The sequence below is a fragment of the Podarcis gaigeae genome (genome assembly GCF_964106915.1).
Source record: "Podarcis gaigeae genome assembly, chromosome: 6".
NCBI lineage: Eukaryota > Metazoa > Chordata > Lepidosauria > Squamata > Lacertidae > Podarcis > Podarcis gaigeae.
Window position 1 is genome coordinate 65393908 of NC_139682.1, and position 20392 is coordinate 65414299.

At 43.9% G+C, this 20392-nt stretch overlaps 1 protein-coding gene across 7 annotated transcripts in view; it reads left to right on the forward strand.

The window, feature by feature from the left end:
- ST6GALNAC3 (ST6 N-acetylgalactosaminide alpha-2,6-sialyltransferase 3) overlaps nucleotides 1–20392 on the forward strand; it is a 267781-nt gene that overhangs the window by 20459 nt on the left and 226930 nt on the right. For 6 of the 7 annotated variants that reach the window (XR_014565334.1, XR_014565335.1, XM_083743131.1 and 3 more), the window contains exon 1: nucleotides 3451–3743. The exons of the other annotated variant lie outside the window; for it this stretch is intronic. Coding sequence is in view for 4 of the 6 variants with exons in the window: in XM_083743131.1 (XP_083599257.1) it covers nucleotides 3726–3743 (18 nt within the window). In the remaining 2 variants the exon portion in view is untranslated. Of the gene's footprint in view, nucleotides 1–3450; nucleotides 3744–20392 lie in introns of those variants that run through there. 7 annotated transcript variants of the gene reach the window in all.

Genomic DNA, 20392 nt, shown 5'->3' on the forward strand with positions numbered 1-20392 from the left:
ACATTACAGTTAATGAATCCACACAGCATGGCCAGAAGACTGCTCTGGTCTAAATTTTAGTTATTTGAATACAAGCACTAGCCAGGAAAATTATTACTAAGGTTATTATTGCCTTTGGACAATAGGCAATAGCATGGCTTTGCACAAGTATATTTCAGTGAAATCAATGATGCTTAAGCACACGTAATACAGTTAAACCCTTTCCAAACAATATATCCAACTTCATGGGGATCATGGGGGTAGGCTCACTAGGTAGAATACTGGTGATTAAGTGTACCTAAAGATACCAGGCCTGTATACACAATAACAACATCAAATGTGGGACTAGGAGAATAATCAGAAAGCATGAAAAATTATCTCTGAAGTCAAGTCAAGATGACTAATCCTATGCTCTAATTTTTTTTTTAAGTGGAATAAAAGCCATAAATCAGACCAAACCTTTTACTAACCTTTATCCATATGTTATAACCAGTTGCATTGGTGGGATGTTGTGTATTTTCATTTTAAGAAAGCTGGAATTAGTTTCTAGGCAGTTTGGCTTGCAATGCCTTGAGAGATCTTAATAAATTTCAGGAAAGGGACCTAATAAAGCTACAAATAGCTCCTATTAGTGTTTATGGAGAGTAAACAATAATAACCATTAGGCTCTACAGGACCCCAAAGAGCTTTACAAACAACTTTTTTAATTAAAGAAAAATTATCAGAAAGGATGGACAATTGTATTTGTTGAGTAGTACAGCTCTGAGTTAAACCTCTGAATAAAACCAGTGTTCACTGTCATTTAGGTGGGGATTGCTGTGGTTTACATTATAAAGATTTTATCGCTGTTTGTTCTTATATTGTTTCAGTGCCACCATCCCTGAAAAACAGATTAACTGGGTAGCTTCCTGGGCAGGCTTCCTGGCCAGAGATTAAAGTTTGCTTGAGTTCTTTTGTTTTTTTCTTGCAATGTGTAAGTACTAGAATTTTAGCCTGGTTTACGGAAGTCACTCTGATTCAGAAGTCACCACAAACAAAATTACAGTTAGAATACAGATGTGTGGCCCACACAGCATGTTAAGAAGATAAGGAGAACCTCCTGGATTGGGCCAATGATCCAACAGGAAGCCTGACCTCCTGTTCTGGCTGGGTAAACACCATACATATAAAGCACATTTAAAGCTCCATCAGATTTTGGGCACTGTGGTTTTCAAAGCTACAATTCTCAGCACCCTTAATGTCATTTATTATCCATACGTTATACACATTTGCACTGAGACATTGTTGTTGGTGGTGCCACCACTAGGAGATGCCTGGTTGGTGTTGACCCATGACAGGCCTTTTCTGCTCTTGTTTATTGTTCCTGGATTGCCCTCCCTAGTGAGGTGTGCTTGTCTCTAGCATTATGAAATTTCAGGAGGAATTTTGAAACATTTATGTTTTTACCCAGGCATTTGGCAGCTGAAGAATACTGATCCCGGCAACTATGAGATCACTGAATGCAATAATGTTTCTAACTGTAACTGTTTTTAGAACATTTTGTCTGTTTTAGGATGCCTTTTAAAAAAAAGAGTTTATGTGAGGTTGCCCTTAAGAGTAGATTCAGATCTGTAGCTGAAGCAGAAGGAGGCTGCTAAGTTGCTCAGTGAGGCTTCCTACCATGAACATGTTACATCTGCGCTGAAAGAGTTTGCACTGGCAGCTGGTTAGCTAGCAACTGAGCCAAGTTAAAGGTCTTAGTGCTTGTTTACTATGTCTTAGACATTTCAGGACTTGGTTATCCGAAAGAACACCATTGTGCCATGGCCTACTCCATGGAGCCTTCTCTGCGGTGGCACCTACTTTTTGCAATGATCACCCCCTGGACATCAGGCAGGTTATGACTGTGGAAACCCCACCCCCATTGAAAATGTACTTGTTTACCTGGGAATTGCTATGGCCATTAATACCCAGTTCCGCTTTTTCTGGTTAGTGAGACTAAATTTGTAACATTATTTTATTCAGGGTGGATATTTGAACCTTTAATAATAATAATAATAACAATAGACAAATGAGTTGATTTTACTGCATGATGTTGCTTGTGAACCGCCTTAGCATTTCTTCTTGAAATGAAAGGCGCCATGTGAACTATTTTATTAAATAAATAACAAAGAGAAGTTATATTTTTGAAAAGCCAGATAGTGACTAGCGCCTGAAAAACTATGCGACCAGTTCTGTGCATCAGAGAGGATGCTTTGGGCTCATGGTTCTTAATAATCTGTAATGTTTTCAATGGTCTTCAAAAAGATTTTTATATTGACGTTCGCCGCAATGACATTTTCTGAGAGCACAGGATATGTACTCTTATGTATATGAATAAATAAAAAGAACGGCAAAAACAAACAAACAACAGTTGGGGGCATGTGTGTGTCTCTGCAGTTCAAAAGTGTGTGTTTGTGGGGAGGAACTCCAAGGATTCCCAATCCTTTGGGCAGCACCGGAGTTGTGCTTTGAATTGGAACCTACCCACTATGTTCTGGTTTGTTTGTTTTTTAACTTGCATTTATATGCTGTGAACTGCCCTGTGATCTACGGAGGGTGGTATCCGAATTTAATAAATAATAAAGTTTTTCTATGTGAGAGACTTTGCTTGGATGTTTCTCCCACAAGGCTATTTCTCACTGGTAGCACACAGCTGTGTGACACCCCCAGGAAAAGTCTCCCTATAGCATTTTCAAATACAGAAAGGACTCGAATAACCAACATTTTTTTTTCTTTTAAAGCGTCTTGTGGAGCAGACAGCAGTTTGGATTCACCCTAAATGCCAGGTGATAAGATAAGCAAATCATGGAATAACTTTCGTTTCACTTTCGTTGCCTACCCAGGAAGCTCAGGACCTATCCTTCGTAAACGAGTTCCATTTATTTATGCCATTTATGCATAAATTACATTTATTTATCCACATATTTCCCAAGGATAGGTTCCGAGCTTCCTGGAAACAAATGGAATGGAATTTACATACGTATTCTTTCCGGTAAGAACAGCAGCATACTGTATAAGGAGACACACTCAGGGCAAAGCGATCCGGCGTGTGTGTGTTGAATCAGGACTGAGTGAGCCTCTTTCTACCGCAGGCAGTTCTGCAGGACTTTCAGACAAAGGAAAGTTTGTTCTCCAGACGAGGAAAGATTGCAGCGTGGCATTTAATAAATGTTTGCAGATGACTGATTTGTGTATGTGTGTGTTTGTGTCTGCGTTTGTGACCCCTCAACTACTGGGAAACACTCTTGTGCTTGTAAACTGACCAACGCAGCGGAGAAATGTTCCTTTAAAAAAGAATACTGGAATGATCGGAAAGATAATTTAATGAGCAACTCTCTAAAACCCAGAACATCTGCACAGTGCAGATTTGCTTTCGCATACCGTAAAGGCAGAGAGAGCATCCAACTGAGCTTTTCCCTCTTAAATTGAAAAAAATAAAATCCCCCATCTAGAGCCATGAATCAAACTCAGTCATGTGACGGAGGGGAGGTACTGGGCTGGCTTGCAGCCAGTGGCAGAAGCTGATGGGTGGAACAAACAGGGCATGAAAAGACTAACATGACTAACGGATCTTAAGAATTGTGGCTCCTTCTCTGGATCTCCAGGAATGTAGGCACGGGCACCCCTCCGCAGCTCTCCGGCCAACCTCCTGCCTCAGACTGGATCTGTTACTCACAAAGCAGATCTCCTTCTGCTTTGCGGGCTGAGGAAGGCTAGGGAAGAACATGGCCTGCATTTTGAAGGTAAACCTCTATCTGTTGCTTGAATGGCTTGGTTAGAGAGAGAGGGAGAGAAACCCGTTTGCTGCTCTGTGTATGCAGTCCTTACATGGTCCTGCTGCAGCTTGGTCGTAATTGTACATTTCTGAGCATTGATCCCCACCCCAAACCCCCGCCTCCAGCCCCGCTGGAATAAGAAAGACCGAGAGATTCAGAATCGCCCAGCTGTGGCTCATTTCCTCCTCTGCCATTCTTGTCCTTTTTTTCCTTGCATTGTTGGAGCTGCAGGCGAGCAGCTTGCGGGTGTTGGGAAAAGAGGGAGGGAAGGACTGTGCGCAGCAATGATAGGCTAGGCTAAGGAGAGAAGCGCCGGCTTCGCCTGCCTGACTTTCTTGTGTTTAGGTTTAGGAATTGCTGTAGGAGCCACAGTGGGAGAGAAACAGCATTTCGACTGGGCCGGAGAGGGTGTCGTCTTCTTCCATCGGTGAAAACACCGGAGACGTTTTTCTTCTTCCTCTTCTCCCCTCCCACCCTGCTCTCCTCTTCTTTGGGAACCGACGCTGCAGAACTTATCACTCCTTGCAGATTTGCAACAACCGTACAAGTTGCTCCACAAGCACACGTGCCGACCCCCCTCCCCCTTCCTCAGTTTTCAGCAGAGCCCAAACCTGTCCTTAATCTGTTTGAGACGGTCAAACTCCACTCCACAAAACATCTTCAGGCTGGCTTCCTCCCTCGCTGCCTACAGGCAGCAGGACAGCCTTCTGGGTCGTTATCACCTTTACACCCAGTTCTTTTAGATACAGGGACGTGGGCAGGCCTCTATGCAAATAAACATAGCAGTGGTGGTATATGTGGATCAGGGGGCCTCCCAGGAGGCAGAAGTGAGGGCTAGAGAGAACACTAGTTGCCTCTCACAAACCACATTTTCAAGATGCATCAGCACAGCCACCTGAGGCACCTTCTTTCTGGCTTCGAAGTCTCTGCTTTTGCTTTACCTGTAAATGCATGCATGGCCTCTGCAGGCAGCACACTAGTCTGATTGTGCAAGTCCTTCCCCCTTATTATTCTTGCCCCTTCTTATTAGCCCCCAAGGTTCCTTACTCTGCTTGGTTCAGCTCCTCAGAGTTGTTTACTGAAATAGCTGTCCTTTGCGCGGAAGCCCCCAAACTTGAAAAGGACCCTCCCAGAATGAGAAATTGCAGCCAGTAATATTCTTGTGTTGGCCTTGCATGGTTTCACATGGTTTCACAATCATAGAATTGTAGAGATGGAAGGGAGCCTGAGGACCATCTAGTCCAACCCCCTGCAATGTAGGAATATGCAGCTGTCCTGTATGAGGATCGAACCTTCAACCTTGGTGTTCCTAGCACCACACTCTAACCAGCTGAACTATCCAGGTTCTGCTTCTCACAGTGTGCCCAACTTCTTGAAGTCCTTATTAGTGCATATGGCAAGGTGTCTTGTTTCCAAGATATATCATTAAGAAGCACCGTTCCATTTATGGCAATAACTACACAGTTGGAAGAAACCTTATTCTGTGTCAGACCATTGGCCTTCGTAATTGACTACATCATGGGTGAGGAATCACCAGTCCATGGGCCTGTAGCACATTTGCATCTGGCCTGCAACCTGCCCTCTTCCCCAGGGGCAGAGGGAGGCAGCCACTTCAAGGAACATTTGCTGGGAGGCAGGGAGTGGCCTGTGGCCTGTTGCGACTCTCCAGTGGGACACTCTGTCCTGTGAAGCAAGACTCCACTGCCAGCCTAGTTAGCTTCTGCATGTGGAAGTGGGAGCTCTTTGCCCCAGGCAGCAGAATTGCTTTGACTGACCCTGCCTGCCTGCCCTCCCCATTACAAGAATTAAGAGTGCAAAACAAACTCCTATTTGTGCAAGTAGAGTATTCCCCCACCCCAACCTCAATACTAGAAGTTAAAATACTAGAAATTAAACCCGGGGATTTCTGTGCCACTGAGCTGTCGACCTTCACTAGGCATTAAATCCACAGTCTCAGGGTTAATAGGAAGGCACCCTTACCTACTGAGCCAAAAGGCCCACTGGAGGAAAGCAGCGTTGCAACAAAGCATTGCCAAAATGTGATGCTGAATTTGAGCTGTCCACATTCCGCATTTGGCATTAAGTAGATACCTTCTCCTATGTTTCAAACAGAAGCAAGGATGTGTATCTAGTTTCTGTGCCTTCATAATGTTCACACCTGACCTAGAATACCTAGAATAATATGTAAGGATTCTTATCAGACTTGGAAAGATGATCTTGCTCAGACCAACTTCTACTCTCCCCACCTCCCCTCTTCCAGAGGCAATTCTTAGACATCACAAAAGTAGCTAATCCCCTTGCTTTTAAGGATCTGGGCTAATTTAATTATATAGATGGCTATCAGGAAGATGTGGAAAGGTTAACCAGAGCCACTGGCTTAGTCACTGCTACATTGTTCTAAGAAGTTTCCAAACGTTATGGAAACTGGTTAAAATAAACAGAAGTACCTTTAGAAGTGGATGAACAACTCAGTTTCCCAAGGACTCTTGAAGGAGTCTGACAAGGGGGAGTGAACTGGCCAGGCCTAAATGTGTCACCTCAGAAGCAAGCCCTGTAGAGTTCAGTAAGATTAACTCCCAAATAAGTGGGTATAGATTACAGTCTAAAAGTTACTTTTCATATGCCACTATTGGATATAGAAGTTTAGGTCTTCTCTGCAGATCTTATAGGTTACCCCCCCCCCACACACACCCATTATTTAATAGTACTAACAAGCAGGAATTGTGTAACCAAATCAGTATTGGCCTGGCTAATGCTTAATCTTGTTATTGCAGGAGGGTGTGAGGATAAAAGGAGGAAGGGATACTGGGAGATTAGCCACACCATAAGGCAACCGGCAGTGATGTTCCAGTTAAACATCACTCAAGGAAAGTGATCTCAAATAACTTCTCTCCAATGTTTACAGAATTGGCTCCAAATAATGAAAACCGAGTTTACATTCTATGGGGTGGCTTTTTGCTCCCCCTGATTACGAAAACGTCCCACCCAAGCTTTCCAGTGAAACTTATCGCTTTTCTCCAAGAAGGGCTTTTTATTTTTTTGACAGATTTTATTGCAGGAGTCAGCAACCATTTTCAGTTGTGGGCCGGTCCACCGTCAGACCATATAGTGGGCCAGACACTATATATATATATATATATATATATATATATATATATATATATGCAGGTTTTGGTGTCCTCGGGTGTCTTCCCGTGTAAAAGTTGGGGTGTCTAGGCGACGTTTCGACGAGGTCTCACTCGTCATCTTCAGGCTGGTGCTTTCGGCTTCTTGTTACTGGAACAGAGCGGGATCTCAATGTTTGAGTTCCTATAAATACTGTAGAGGGGGTGTGGTGTCTAGCGTCCAATGTTCTGGGCAGAGAGGAAGTTCCCAGGCTAGTGTGCCTTTTCTTCTTTTGTTCCTTAATTACTTGAGAGATACCTTGAGTGATTTCTTGAGTGATATCCTGAGTACCACTTAGGTGGGTCATTAGGTGTGGATTAGTTGCTAAAGTCTTTGTGTCTTGACCTCTTGAACTTTGTGAAGAGTTTTCCTGAGAAGATGGCTGTATTGCACTTAGTTGTGCTTTGGCTTGGCTTCGTGTATAGGGGCGAGCTGTGGTTTTGTGGCTTGTGTCAGCCAGATCTGTGTAGGGAATTACTGACACCATCCAGTAGCCAGTCCATGGTGGCACCTCCGGATGCTGCACCCCCCTGCAATCCCTACACAGATCTGGCTGACACAAGCCACAAAACCACAGCTCGCCCCTATACACGAAGCCAAGCCAAAGCACAACTAAGTGCAATACAGCCATCTTCTCAGGAAAACTCTTCACAAAGTTCAAGAGGTCAAGACACAAAGACTTTAGCAACTAATCCACACCTAATGACCCACCTAAGTGGTACTCAGGATATCACTCAAGAAATCACTCAAGGTATCTCTCAAGTAATTAAGGAACAAAAGAAGAAAAGGCACACTAGCCTGGGAACTTCCTCTCTGCCCAGAACATTGGAGGCTAGACACCACACCCCCTCTACAGTATTTATAGGAACTCAAACATTGAGATCCCGCTCTGTTCCAGTAACAAGAAGCCGAAAGCACCAGCCTGAAGATGACGAGTGAGACCTCGTCGAAACGTCGCCTAGACACCCCAACTTTTACACGGGAAGACACCCGAGGACACCAAAACCTGCATTCCTGTACCCGTGAAAATCTACGAAAGCAAATATATATATATATATACACACACACACACACACATATATATATATTGGGGGGGGTGAACGAATTCCTATGCCCCACAAACAACCCAGAGATACATTTTAAATAAAAGCACACATTCTACTCATGTAAAAACACCAGGCAGGCCCCACTAATAACCCAGAGATGCATTTTAAATAAAAGGACACATTCTACTCATATAACAACACGCTGATTCCCGGACCATCCGTGGGCAGGATTGAGAAGGCAGTTGGGCCACACCCGCCCACGGGCCTTAGGTTGCCTACCCCTGTTTTATTGCAATGGTATAGCACTAGGCTATGATGGCTGGCTTCTGTGTTTCCATGAAGTTTTCAGCTGCAAGACAAGCAAAAAATAAATCTTAGAATGCAACAGACGATGGTGTAGGAAAGGGCAGTGAAACAGCAAAGTTGTTTACACCCCTTGCACCCCTTCCCACCCCTTGCACATTTTGGCTGAGAAGTGCATAGTGCATACTCTCTAGCCTCTTTGAAGGGGCTCTGGTAATGTCTTGCCAGAAATGCCAGAGCTTTGCTCCTGCCTCATCGTATTGCTGGTCAATGCCCCAGCACCTTGTACATTGACTCTATGCCCTATTGATAACTTATTTCTTTTGGTCAAAGGAGGTTAGGCACTTACATTCTGATTATTGTCATTGGATTTATGTCTGCTCACCTTTCCAGTACACAACACAGGTTTCTTTAAATATGTGCAGCTGACAGTGGTTCTTACATCAAGCAGTTCTGCACAGTGTTCTGAAGAGAGCTGTGGACACATCGATATGAGACTTGTAATTCATTATTTATTTTTAAACTGAATTTGCATAGCTGCCCCATGGCCTAAGTTCTCTAGGTGCCTCATGAAACAATTAAACCATTAAATCTAGCTATTAAACCTAAAAACACAATTAAAACATCAATGTGTAACTGGAAAAAGAGAACCAAACAAAACACACCTACAAAATTTTCCTTGCCTGCCCCGTACATCATGCAAGAGACAACGGTTTGCATGAGGCTGTGGTACAATAGAGACGTGGTGCCTTTGAGATATGGGCACTTTTTTTGTTCGCTGTCATCTGTGGTAGAACAGGTTTTGCAAGCCTTTGAATAGTGACAAAACTTACAAGATCTGTTTACTAGAGACAATTATGGAATGACTGTACACACCACAAACATTGACGCCTGCTCCACATCTTCTTCATCATTCTGAGGCAACCATTGCACGCCTCTTGCGATAGACTTTGACCAGCCTGCTCCAGATCTTCTCCATCATTCTGAGGTGACCATTGCATGCCTATTGCGATAGACTTTGACCAGCCCCTTCTCACGCTTTAAAAACATGCATATGTGCCCAGTTCCCTACATTTATTTCCCAAAATTTGATTAGGTAATGGTTATGGCAAAATTGACCCTTAGCATAATGACAGGGTACAATGATCTGAGTTATAAAAGATCTGACTCACCCAGTCCTGACGGTTAACATCTGCTGCTAAGTTCGTCATTCCCCTTTAAGATTAATGGGAGCAGAGTCTAAATGGAAATATGTGAAACTTGTTTTCCTTGCTGTTCCAGCAGGTTTTGTGGAATCCACGTGGCTGTTTAAAAAGCTTGTTCTGTGGTTTCTGAAACCATGAGAAGACCTCTGACCTTGCCTTTAAGAGTAGTGCTTGCAGTTACCTGTAGTTCTTAAACATCTGGGGAAGTTGAGGTGTAGCAACATTGTATTTATGCATGGGGCAGTAGTTATGGTGACAGTAACTACTTCATAAACAGTGACAGCCCATGACTTCCTCAACTGTGAATGAGTGCCTATGTGCTCCTTCTTCCCCCATCCACCCCTTTCCTGCCCTATTGTTCTGACATTAAGTCACTGCTCCCAGGTTTGAACATAACAAGGACTCTGACTTAATGCAATCTAGGATCACCATTGTATAGCTAGTGCGGAATGAGGGAATACAAGGCATGAGTGTGTGTCTATGGCACACATACCATGGTTACTGAAGCTGTGGATGATGGTCCAAACACAGCCAGTGAGTTTTCAAGGGCTTACTTTGCAGCTCTCTGTAATCTTGAGTCCATTTCTAATTTCTAGGATTTCGTGCATGTTAGTCTATAGAGGTCTCAAGAGATTTTGCCCTTCCATCAGTTTCATTGGTGGGAAGCTTCTGTCTTCTCCTCCACCCCTTAATAAGAACACTCAGGCTGGCAAATACTGTGTACACCCAGCCTAAATAACTTGTGACTCATGAGGTCAAGCACAACCCACCAGCCATATATTGTGGTCTGCCAAGTACTGGCCAACTCTCTGCACTGTGTTTTTGCAAAATTCCAGACAGGCACTCAAAACAAGTGACTTGCCACAGGTCCTGAGGGCCAACATAGATGGATGATGAGCTGTGGTCAACTTGGTGGGTCGCAACTACTGCAAATCCATTATAAACCATGCACTCGTAAGAACAAGTAGTGGTCATGGATGGTAGGAATTGTAGTCCCAAAACAGCTGGAGGGCCAAGTTTGGCCATCATTGCTTTAAGCTAAGCCATGGCTTAACTCAGTGTGGTGCAGTAGTGAAACAATCAGAGAGGAGCAGAGTGGCTGCATTTTCCTCCCTGGGAGCTCACATACTTGTGCAGCCACACTAAGCCATGGATTGACTTAATTGTGATATGCAAATCAGACCTGTGTCTGTAGTCTTCCTAGCCTCGACATCGCCACAGTCTTTAAATCAGGCTCTAAACACAGAATATTGTTTCTCCTTTTGCACAGCCAATCTATGCCTAAGGGAAAGGGTAGTATTTTTTTTAATGGAAAATACTATGGCTTATGCGTATTGTACTTTTTATATTGGCACTGCTGCTTTCCTAAGTTGGAGCCAGATCATAATATGTCTTTAAGAAAAGCAGGACTTTGCTGAGAAAAACTTGCTCGGTTTGGGTGTTGCTCTTACCTTCAGCAAATAGATTTAGCCAAAGTAACCCCTGGTACTTATGTGATAAAGAAACCCAGCTGGTGTGGTATTGTCTAGATATAATGAGGGCATTTTTCATAGATTATACACTTCCTTTTCCAAGGCTAGCACTTTCTTTTGTAAATCAAATTTCTTGTTCTCCTGATGTCAGCTTTTCATATAAATACAGCAGAGGATTACTGTATGAAGATTAGTGTCTGATCTTGGACGAATATGTAGGTTGGAGCTAAACTGAGAATCCATAAATGTGTTTCCATCATATTTTAGATTTGGCCGCTGTGTGTGGTGTCAATAAAGAGTTGGCAGTGTTGAGAAGCAAAAGTTGGTGGTGTATTGTGGTTGCTCCCTGATCCTTGGTATTTGAAAACTGAAGTTTGAGATAGTTATAAAGATGACATAACCAGCATTCATATGAAAAGCCTTGAGTTACAGTGCAATGCTATGCATGTTAAATCAGAAGTCAGCAGCAGTGAGTTCAATGGGGCTTTATTTCACATAAGTGTGTATATAAAATTGCACCTTAACTCACTCTCTTGCTGACTCTGTTTTTCTTGACAGAGATATCTCTAAAGTTATGGTCCATTGTAACCCTTTCATGTGGGAGGTATTCGGTTATTCTTATGGTTAGCTGAAGCTACCAAATTTACTGCAGGGAGAATGTGTTGTTCTTTACAGAATACATAACTAGTTGAATTAATTGCAACAAAAAATGTTTTAACATTTGTCTAATTAAACAACCCATTGGCCTTTTAAACTCTGTGTGTATGGCGTATTCTTTTTATTTGTGATGCATTTTTGTGTGTGGTCTAAACCACTGAGTCTAGGACTTGCTGTTCAGAAGGTCGACAGTTCAAATCTCTATGACGGGGTGAGCTCCCGTTGCTCAGTCCCTGCTCCTGCCCACCTAGCAGTTTGAAAGCACGTAAAGTGCAAGTAGATAAATAGGTACCTCTCCGGTGGGAAGGTAAACTGCATTTCTGTGCACTGCTCTGGTTTGCCAGAAATGGCTTAGTCATGCTGGCCACATGACCTGGAAGTTGTACGCCGGCTCCCTCGGCCATTAAAGTGAGATGAGCGCTGCAACCCCAGAGTCATCCATGACTGGACCTAATGGTCAGGGGTCACTTTACCTAATTCAGTAAGACAGCTGGTAGGTTCAGTATTGGTTATTGTGTTGTTTACAATCTGCCTATCCTGAGTGAGAGAGGCAGTGGCTGCATTTCAAGGGAATGCTAAACTGTTGTTTAATGTTATATGAATGAGCCTACGTAGTTATTTCGTAGACTCGTACACTCTCTTCCCCGCCTCCCCTCCCCTCCCTACTGCACAGCCAGGAGTTGTAGTTCCAAAACTAATGCTTAACTGTGGTGTGTCCCTTTGTTCAAACCAACAAACTACTGTATGGTTAATGCTAGCTATAGTTTAAAAGAAGTTCGCTTCAAAACAAGGTTTATGAAATGGTTTTGTGTACAAGCTGTCTTGCATTTAATGTTAATTGCTGTTTCTGGTTTGGGCAGACATTGGTTTAAGTGAAAGTGGTGGCAAAAGTTTTCAAACATCTGTCAACTCCAAAGATAGCACCTCTGGAGTTTAGCTCTAGAGATATCATTATAGTGCCTGTAATTGAAGATGGAATGTTCAAAATAGATTGACATTTAGGAATCGTACAATCTTAAAAAGAAAAAGGATTGTTTCGTTAGCAATTTTTGAACCAGATGAAAACATTTCAAAAAGTTGGTAAGTGGCCCACAATCCTCATGCTCTTCTCAGAGTGGCTCTGCAGGAATTCTGCTTGCTGACTTTGCTTTCCTGGGGCTGAACCAGTTAAGTGAATCCTCTTGTGTGCTGGCTTAAGTAGAGGTCTGCTTCCTTTATGGGTGATTCTCTGCCTGTTAATTTTTCTTTTTTCTTTTAAAGAAAGAAGAACCAGGCCTCACCTTGAATTTTGTTACTGCCCAACCAATTAAAAACACACTTTTACATGATCTGCTCTTTGCACTATATTTAAATTTAAGAACTTTTCATTACCAAAACGATGGAATAATACAGCATCAAGGAGTGACAGCGTATGCTTTATTGGCTCATTATTGTACAATCAAGTAGGGCTGTGAAGTTTCCCCAGGCATGTATTAATAGGACCATAAAATCACTCCAGAGTATTTTCAATAATAATAATGACCATTATATTTTTTGTGAAGCTAAGAGAATGCATTTTTCTTCCTGTGTATCCCTTGACTTTAAACTCCACCACCCCCCCCACAAAGCAAAAACCCACCCATCCCTTTTATTATGTTGTAGCATGGGTTGGCAATGTGGTGCCCCTGGGCACACATGTGCCCTCAGAGGCCTTCCCTGGTGCCCTCAGGCTCTCATTTCCCTCACTTGAAAGATAGCTATTTTAGCCAATAAAAGACTTATTTTCAAGTCCAATTGCAGTATGGGGTCAAATACGGCTGGGAGAAGGGAGTGCTGCGGCATGTATGTGGTGCCCACAACAGTTGGAATTGGAAATGTGCCCACAGGCTCAGAAAGCTTAGTTACACATACCTCAGAGTATTTATGGAAGAGAAGAATGTTAGCATTCCCAGAGGAGTTGGCACTTCTTGCAGAAACAGTGGAGAGATAGAAATCAGAAAGTTGTTGATAACTGTGTTACTCTTAACCCTTGCTACATGACATAACAGTCCTCTGTTCCTTTCTCTGAAACATGCAGGTTGTTATGCTGGCGAGAGATTTAAAGGGAGTCAAAGGTGGCATGATGGAACCATTTTTTAATCATGATGCATATCCACATTCCCTCATATCACGATTGTTTTGTAGGGAAGGCACTAGATAAACCTCTTTACAATAGAGATATGTACAGAAAGAGTGCACAACACGACTATGAGCGACACTGCTAGTTCAGTACCATATTTAACATTTTTTGTTCTTATTCTTTTTTTAAAAAAGCCTGTCTCCAGCCTCAGGGTTCCTCAGCAAGAATCATAATGTTATTTACTTATTATGCATTTATTTTTTAAATGTTCTCTGGGTGTCATGCTGGAATATGGAGAGTTCTGTTCACATGCTTCTCATGTGCTGGAATGCCTTAATGAAGAATGCTGCAAATTTCTTTTTTTAGGAGCCATGACTATTTTTAGGTTCAAATACTAGGTTTTCTAACACAAATCCTCCACACGAGGGTTGGATAATGACGCGAAGTCTCAAAAAGGAAGAAAAGTTTGCCTGAAAGGCTTCTACTGAATCCCATAAGGTGGGAATGTGTTGTTCTAGAGTCCTGTTGCCATGTTCCTTCAGAGACTGAGATTACAGTGTTGGATAAGCTAATCATTTTTTATTAGCTCTGTGTGTGTCAGTGATGGTGTACAAACTTTCCAGTTTCTTCCTTTGTCAAATTCGCTTTCCATCATATCTGCCTTGATTTGAACTGTATCAAAATTTAAATGTGGGAACTGTGTATTACCAGGTTCTTGTTTTTATGGCCATGGCTAGGTTTTGTAGAATTACGTCAAACCGCTGTTTATGCAAATAGCTAGGAAGAAAACATGGTCAGAGGGAAAAGTATGAAACTGAAGTGGCAATCCCTAATGACAGTGCTAACAGTTTCAGAGTAATTGGGTCACCGGGCAACAGAGCTCATTTGGGATATGGATGCCTAATTGTCTGAATCTTGCCTGAGGAAATCTTAACTGTTCTTTTGTGACATAATTTTCCTGATCTCTTTCTCTCTCTCCCTCTCCTCCCTCTCACACACACTCTTTGCAGTTTGAGCACAAAGTTCTTCAATATTTCTTTTCTGAATACTGGTAGCAAAAGCTGTCGGCCAATACTCTCAATTTTTTGACATATTCCTCCCCTCATCTCCAGTTCTGAAAATTCTGAAGTCTCAAACGCAAACCAGGGAACAGTCCCTGTGGTGAAGAGAGAACTCTGCCTTCCTAGTCACCCTGTGTGCTCAGTAGGTTGTGGACCTCAGGAAATGGAGTGTGGCTGCTTTCAAGAACAGCATGAAAATGTTGACAGTAAAAGCAGAAAGATGAAAATGACACAGCCCACCTTCCATTTTCCTCTGCTTCTGAAAGCTGGCAAAGTGTCCCCCCCCCCCATCCTATGTCAAGAAGACCAAGGCTGGTGATGCATCCCAGTGATGCAAGGAACTGTGACTGACCGTTCTTTTCTAATGGCTCTATTAACACTTACTGCCTCAGCTTTATCTGAAAAGTGCCTTGTGAAGCGTTGCATGAACAGAGGCAGAAAGCACTTCATGGGGAAGTGTAATCCATTTATGAAAATACATATCCTTCTAGGAGGAGGCAAATGGAAGGTACATCAGTAGTTCAGGTGTAACCAAGGAAAGGCCTTGTATATATTTTTTTAAAAATCACAACATACTGGAGTTATCTGAAAATTCTTTGCGGATTTAAGAATAGCCCAAACGTTTTCTAACGTGAGAAGAAGTACTGTAGCTTGTGTAAATGAACACAGTTTAACAGCGAAATGCCTTCCTGAAATAACTTTCATTGTACCTACTGACCAGGGATAGCTCAGTCGGTAGAGCATGAGACTCTTCATCTCAGGGTTGTGGGTTCCAGCCCTACATTGGGCAAAAGATTCCTGCATTACAAAGGGTTGGACTAGATCAGTGGCGTAGCGTGGGGGGTGCAGGGGGTGCCGGCCGCACCGGGCGCAACATCTGGGGGGGGCGCACTCGCCGCCTCCGGAGTCGCTACAGCGCAGGCTGTAGCAGAGCCGCATGTCTCGGGAAGGAGGAAGCCCCAGCCATGGGCGTTGCCCCCAGGTGGTGCAGCAGGAGCCAGGCGGCGAAGGGGAGCCCGGGGGAGCGGAGGTGCCGCGGGGACACGGCTCGGGAGCTGCCGCTGAGGAGCCAGAGCATCGTCCCCGGGAGGAGAGGAGGAGCGGCGGCGGCTGCTGCTACTGCAAAGCAGGGAAAGAAGGAGGCGGCGGCGGGGAGCTGGGCAAGGAAGTTGCTGCTGGGGATGAAGAGGCGGCGGCGGCAGGAGGCGGACTTCTTTCCCTCTCTGGTGCTGCTGCAGTGAGGCGCTCGGCAGCCCACCGGCCCCTCCTGAGCGGGATATGGGTGGGCGGACGGGGTGAGTGGGGGAGAGGCGCCGGGTGAGGCGGGGCCAGCCGGCGGCGGCTGCCGCTGCGCGAGGGACACCCGCCAGCCTCGTGCCCTGACAGGAGCCGCCGTTGTGCCCGCGGACGCCCTTGACATGGCACCCCTCATGCCCCCTCGAGAGGCGTTGGGGGGCAGCGAGACTCCGCCGGGGGCCCCGCCCCTCACTCTGCGCTCGGTTTCAGGGCTGTCTTGCGAGGGGGCGGCGGGAAAAGGCTCTGAGGAGAACCTCGCTCGCTGTCCCGCGTCGCTTTTCCTCACACCGTTTTCCCTTTCCCTTAAGGAGACGGGGAGGTGAAGGGAGCCCACCTTCCTCCTCGCACGTGGCGAGTCGTCGGTGGAGAAACCACACACATTTGATATTCATCATAATAATAATAATAATAATAATAATAATGGTTTGAAATTTAAGACTCCCCCCCCCCCCGGAAAAGGCACTTTCTTGCCCTGCCTGTGGACCAGGAGGTCATGGCGGGCGAGGCCTTCAGCAGCGGGGCCCTTATTCGCGCTGCCAGCCTGACCTTCACTCTCTTACATATAGAGCGGAAAGGAGACGCGGAGGTGCAAAGGCTTGCGGGGCAGAAGTTAGCCCCGCTGAGATCATCAGGGGTGCCAACATGAATACAGTATGATATTTGGGGGGGGGGAGGCAGGTAAGCCCCGCCCTACATTGTTTACCACATTGGCAATGCCCATCAACTGGGGGACTGGCCCCCTCAAATGTTTTATTGGGGGGCCTGAAGCAGTGGCGTAGCGTGGGGATGCAGGGGGGCCGGGCGCAACATCTTGGGGGGAGGGGCGCGCTCGCACTCGAGTGCTAAAACCCACGGGTTAGGGGGCGCAAATTACTTGCCTTGCCCCGGGTGCTGACAACCCACGCTACGCCACTGGACTAGATGACCCTTGTCCCTTCCAACTCTACAATTCTATGATGCTATGATTCTATGCCGGCCCATCTTCCTGGTATGTGCATTTGGGATCATAGCCTTATTCTGCAATACCAAACATACTTAAAGAGTAACCCTGTTTATACTTATTCAGAAGCAAGTCCCAGTGAGTTCAGTGGACGTGCACAGGATTGCAGCTTTACTAGGGAGTTGTTTGGAGAGCAGCCTTCAGTGCCCTGCATTGTTTAACACAGGAGTTCCCAAACTGTGGTCCATGGAGCATCAATGGCGTGTGAGATTCATTCAGGTGCTCTGCCATGTGCCTACAGATTTGTGATTGAAGAGCGGTAGACAGCATTTCAATTGCATTAAATAGCCAGATAGATATTTAATTGCGTTTTTATTGCTTTTCTTTCTTATATTGATTTTTATTGTATTACACTTTGAATTCTGTGGAATTCAAATTGTAATATAACAAAATACAATATATAATAAATAAAAGAAGCAATAAAAATACAACTAAAAACCATGCTGCATCTAGAGCAGCACATTACAATTGCTATATTATTAGTCTGCCAGGATCTTCAGCAATTTTGAATAGTTCTGTGGTGGAAGGGGGGGTGGGCTTGGGAAGCAGTGGTTTAATAAATGTTGTAAGATACTTTTTGAACCCTGTAAGGATGTTAGGCAGAAACTTAAAAAAAAAAAAATCAAATTATTTTCCTCATTTTATGACTATCAAAGGCAGAATATATTAGGTGGAATAAGCAAGTAGATGCAGGTGGGAATGTATGTAAGAATTTGGGTTAATTTTGCACCATTTTAAAGTACACGTAAGTGCAAATATACACAGTCCTTCCTGAGGTAGCTGCTGCCTTTTAGTTTTCATTGTTTTATGATGGTTTATGTTTTGCTTTTATTGTATTTTATGATTGCTATTATTGCTGTACGTTACCCTGGGATCTGTTTCGATGACGGATGGTTTAGAAAAATTTAAAATTACACCAGTGATAACACTAAAAACACATCCACCCCCGTAAAAGCTCCAAGAACCAAGAAATAAATATAACTAAAACTATTTCATAAATTCAGTAACTCAATAAAAACCTGTTTAAGAGAATCAACAGTGAACAATTCTTTACAGTCTGCGGAGATGGGGCCATGATGTACCCACATTTGCAAAACAATCCACAAACAGGAGGCACCTTCGGGGGGGGGGGGGGGACACTCCTGCTTCTGCCTTAAGGCTTCTGCGAACTTAAGGCTTGTATACATCTTAACAATGAGTACAGCTACAACCTGTCTCTACACATGTATAAGTGTTTGCATGAAAGTGTGTACACTTGTTGATCCATGAAGCTCAATTGCTTGTGAGCATAGGAGCACGGGTTGTGCACTCATTGAATGTAACTTGTGAACACCCCTTCTGTTGTTCTCAGAGGCACAAACCTGTGAACAAGGCTTGTACGGATGGTTTCAAAGTGCAGCCCCCAGCTTTATGGGCTTTTCAAGGGAGGTGGTTCAAAGTTGATAGCTTTGAAAGGGAGGGGAGGTTTAAAAGTCTACCCGATAGCTCCCAGAGTCTTTTACTGATAAAAGTTGGTAGATATTTTCATAGGCTGAGCCTTCTTATCAGGGTAATTTGATCATTAGAGCTCCTACTCATGCAGCAGAGACTCAGTTGAGACTTGACCCGGCGCCATCTTCTCTGTTACTCGGATGGTCTCAAAGTGCAGGCGGGTGAAGAACCTCCATGCCAAACCTCCTCCTCCTCCTCCTCCTCCTCCTCCTCCTCCTCCTCTTCTTCTTCTTCCTCCTCCTCCTCCTCCACGTGGATGTCTGCATGGAAGGCCTCCCTGCTTTGGACAGTTGCCCCCAGAGGATAAACCATCATGCTTGCCCTCGGTGCCTCCTTCAAGTGTTTACAACTCCTGAAAGGGGCTTGAGAGAAAATTGGATGTTTTTCAGTTGTGATGGGGCCACATAGCCACATAGCCACATTTGCCCTCATATCCCTTATTTCACAGTGGGTCCTCTTGTCTCTCTTCCCAATCCCTGCTAATAGAAATGGTGTATATCTGTTCAGTTTGCAGCATTGATAATCAAGAGTAGAGCAGAGTAGCTCACCCAGCTTCGGTTGAACACCCCTTTCAGCAGAGGCATTGTTGAGGAGCTCCTTCCTTAAAAACCATAGCAATATGCCAAGTCTATGGGTTCTACTTGTGAATACTAGCAGCTGCCATTTTGGCATATACCTTTCCAGATTGGTGGGCCCCTCTGTTTCACTTACCAGTTTGCACTATGGGAGCTCATTCATCAGTATGCTTAACCTCCACACACAAACAAAACTGATTATTTAGTGGTTGCTCTCTCATAATTGCTTTCCTTTCGAACACAACCTTTCCCATGCAAGTCACAAAAGGACGTAATGGAACATAATAGGTGTCGTTCTCTGTCTGAAAATGCAGCAGGAAGTGGTTTAATTTAGCCGATGTCGTTTCTTTGAAGTGTAATGGCAGGTTCAAAGAGTTGCAGCAAAGGAAGTTTAAGGCAGCATATGTTTTGAAACTCCGGCTTCAAATATCCATAATTAATACCACATTAAAAAAAGAGGCTTGTGGCTAAAACTTCCTTCTGGAGTCTCTGAAAGAACAGATAATGAAGTTCAAAGCCTGACTTTAATTTATATTTTTTAACTACTAGAATGCCTCTCCAGCCCCCATGGATTCTCTGAGTTTACATTTATGCTTATAATGGGTTTCACCTGCTACTTCCATTTCCTGATTTATTACATATTTTATTTCAAGATGATAAAACAGATGAGCTGTTCCCATCTTTGCTATGTTCTTGTCATCTGATTCAGAATGAGGAGTCTGAATAAAGTCCTCCTGGAGATACTCTCTTAGAAGAATCCTATTATATGGAAGCCTCTTTAGCATCTGGAGAAGATCAGTTTTCACATTTAGAAGGCTGGAGAAACTGCACTCATTAGCAGGAAATCAAATTACGGTTACTTAGAAACTGCTGCTTGACAGGTGTAAAGAGATTTTGTACTTACCAAAATGTTAGAGACTTCAGAACTTCAGTCAACATGATTCAAAGAGCCCAAACTATTTCTGATTCAGCGATAAACAGGATAATTTATGGATTTTCTTTTCCATATAGATCAAATATGAAATGCACAAAACCTTTGCATCATCTTTCTTGTCTGCTGAATTTCAGAGCTTCTTTCTTGACAAGATTCTTTGCAAAACTAATGCAAGCAGGCATGCTTTTAGCTTAAATCAGAAATCCCAATGCTGCAAAATGCCAGTTGTGAATTCATTCCTGACTTACAGTGTTTGGTACAGAAAGCCACACATCTCAGTTCCCTCTCTCTCCCTTCCTCTTCTTCTCTTCTG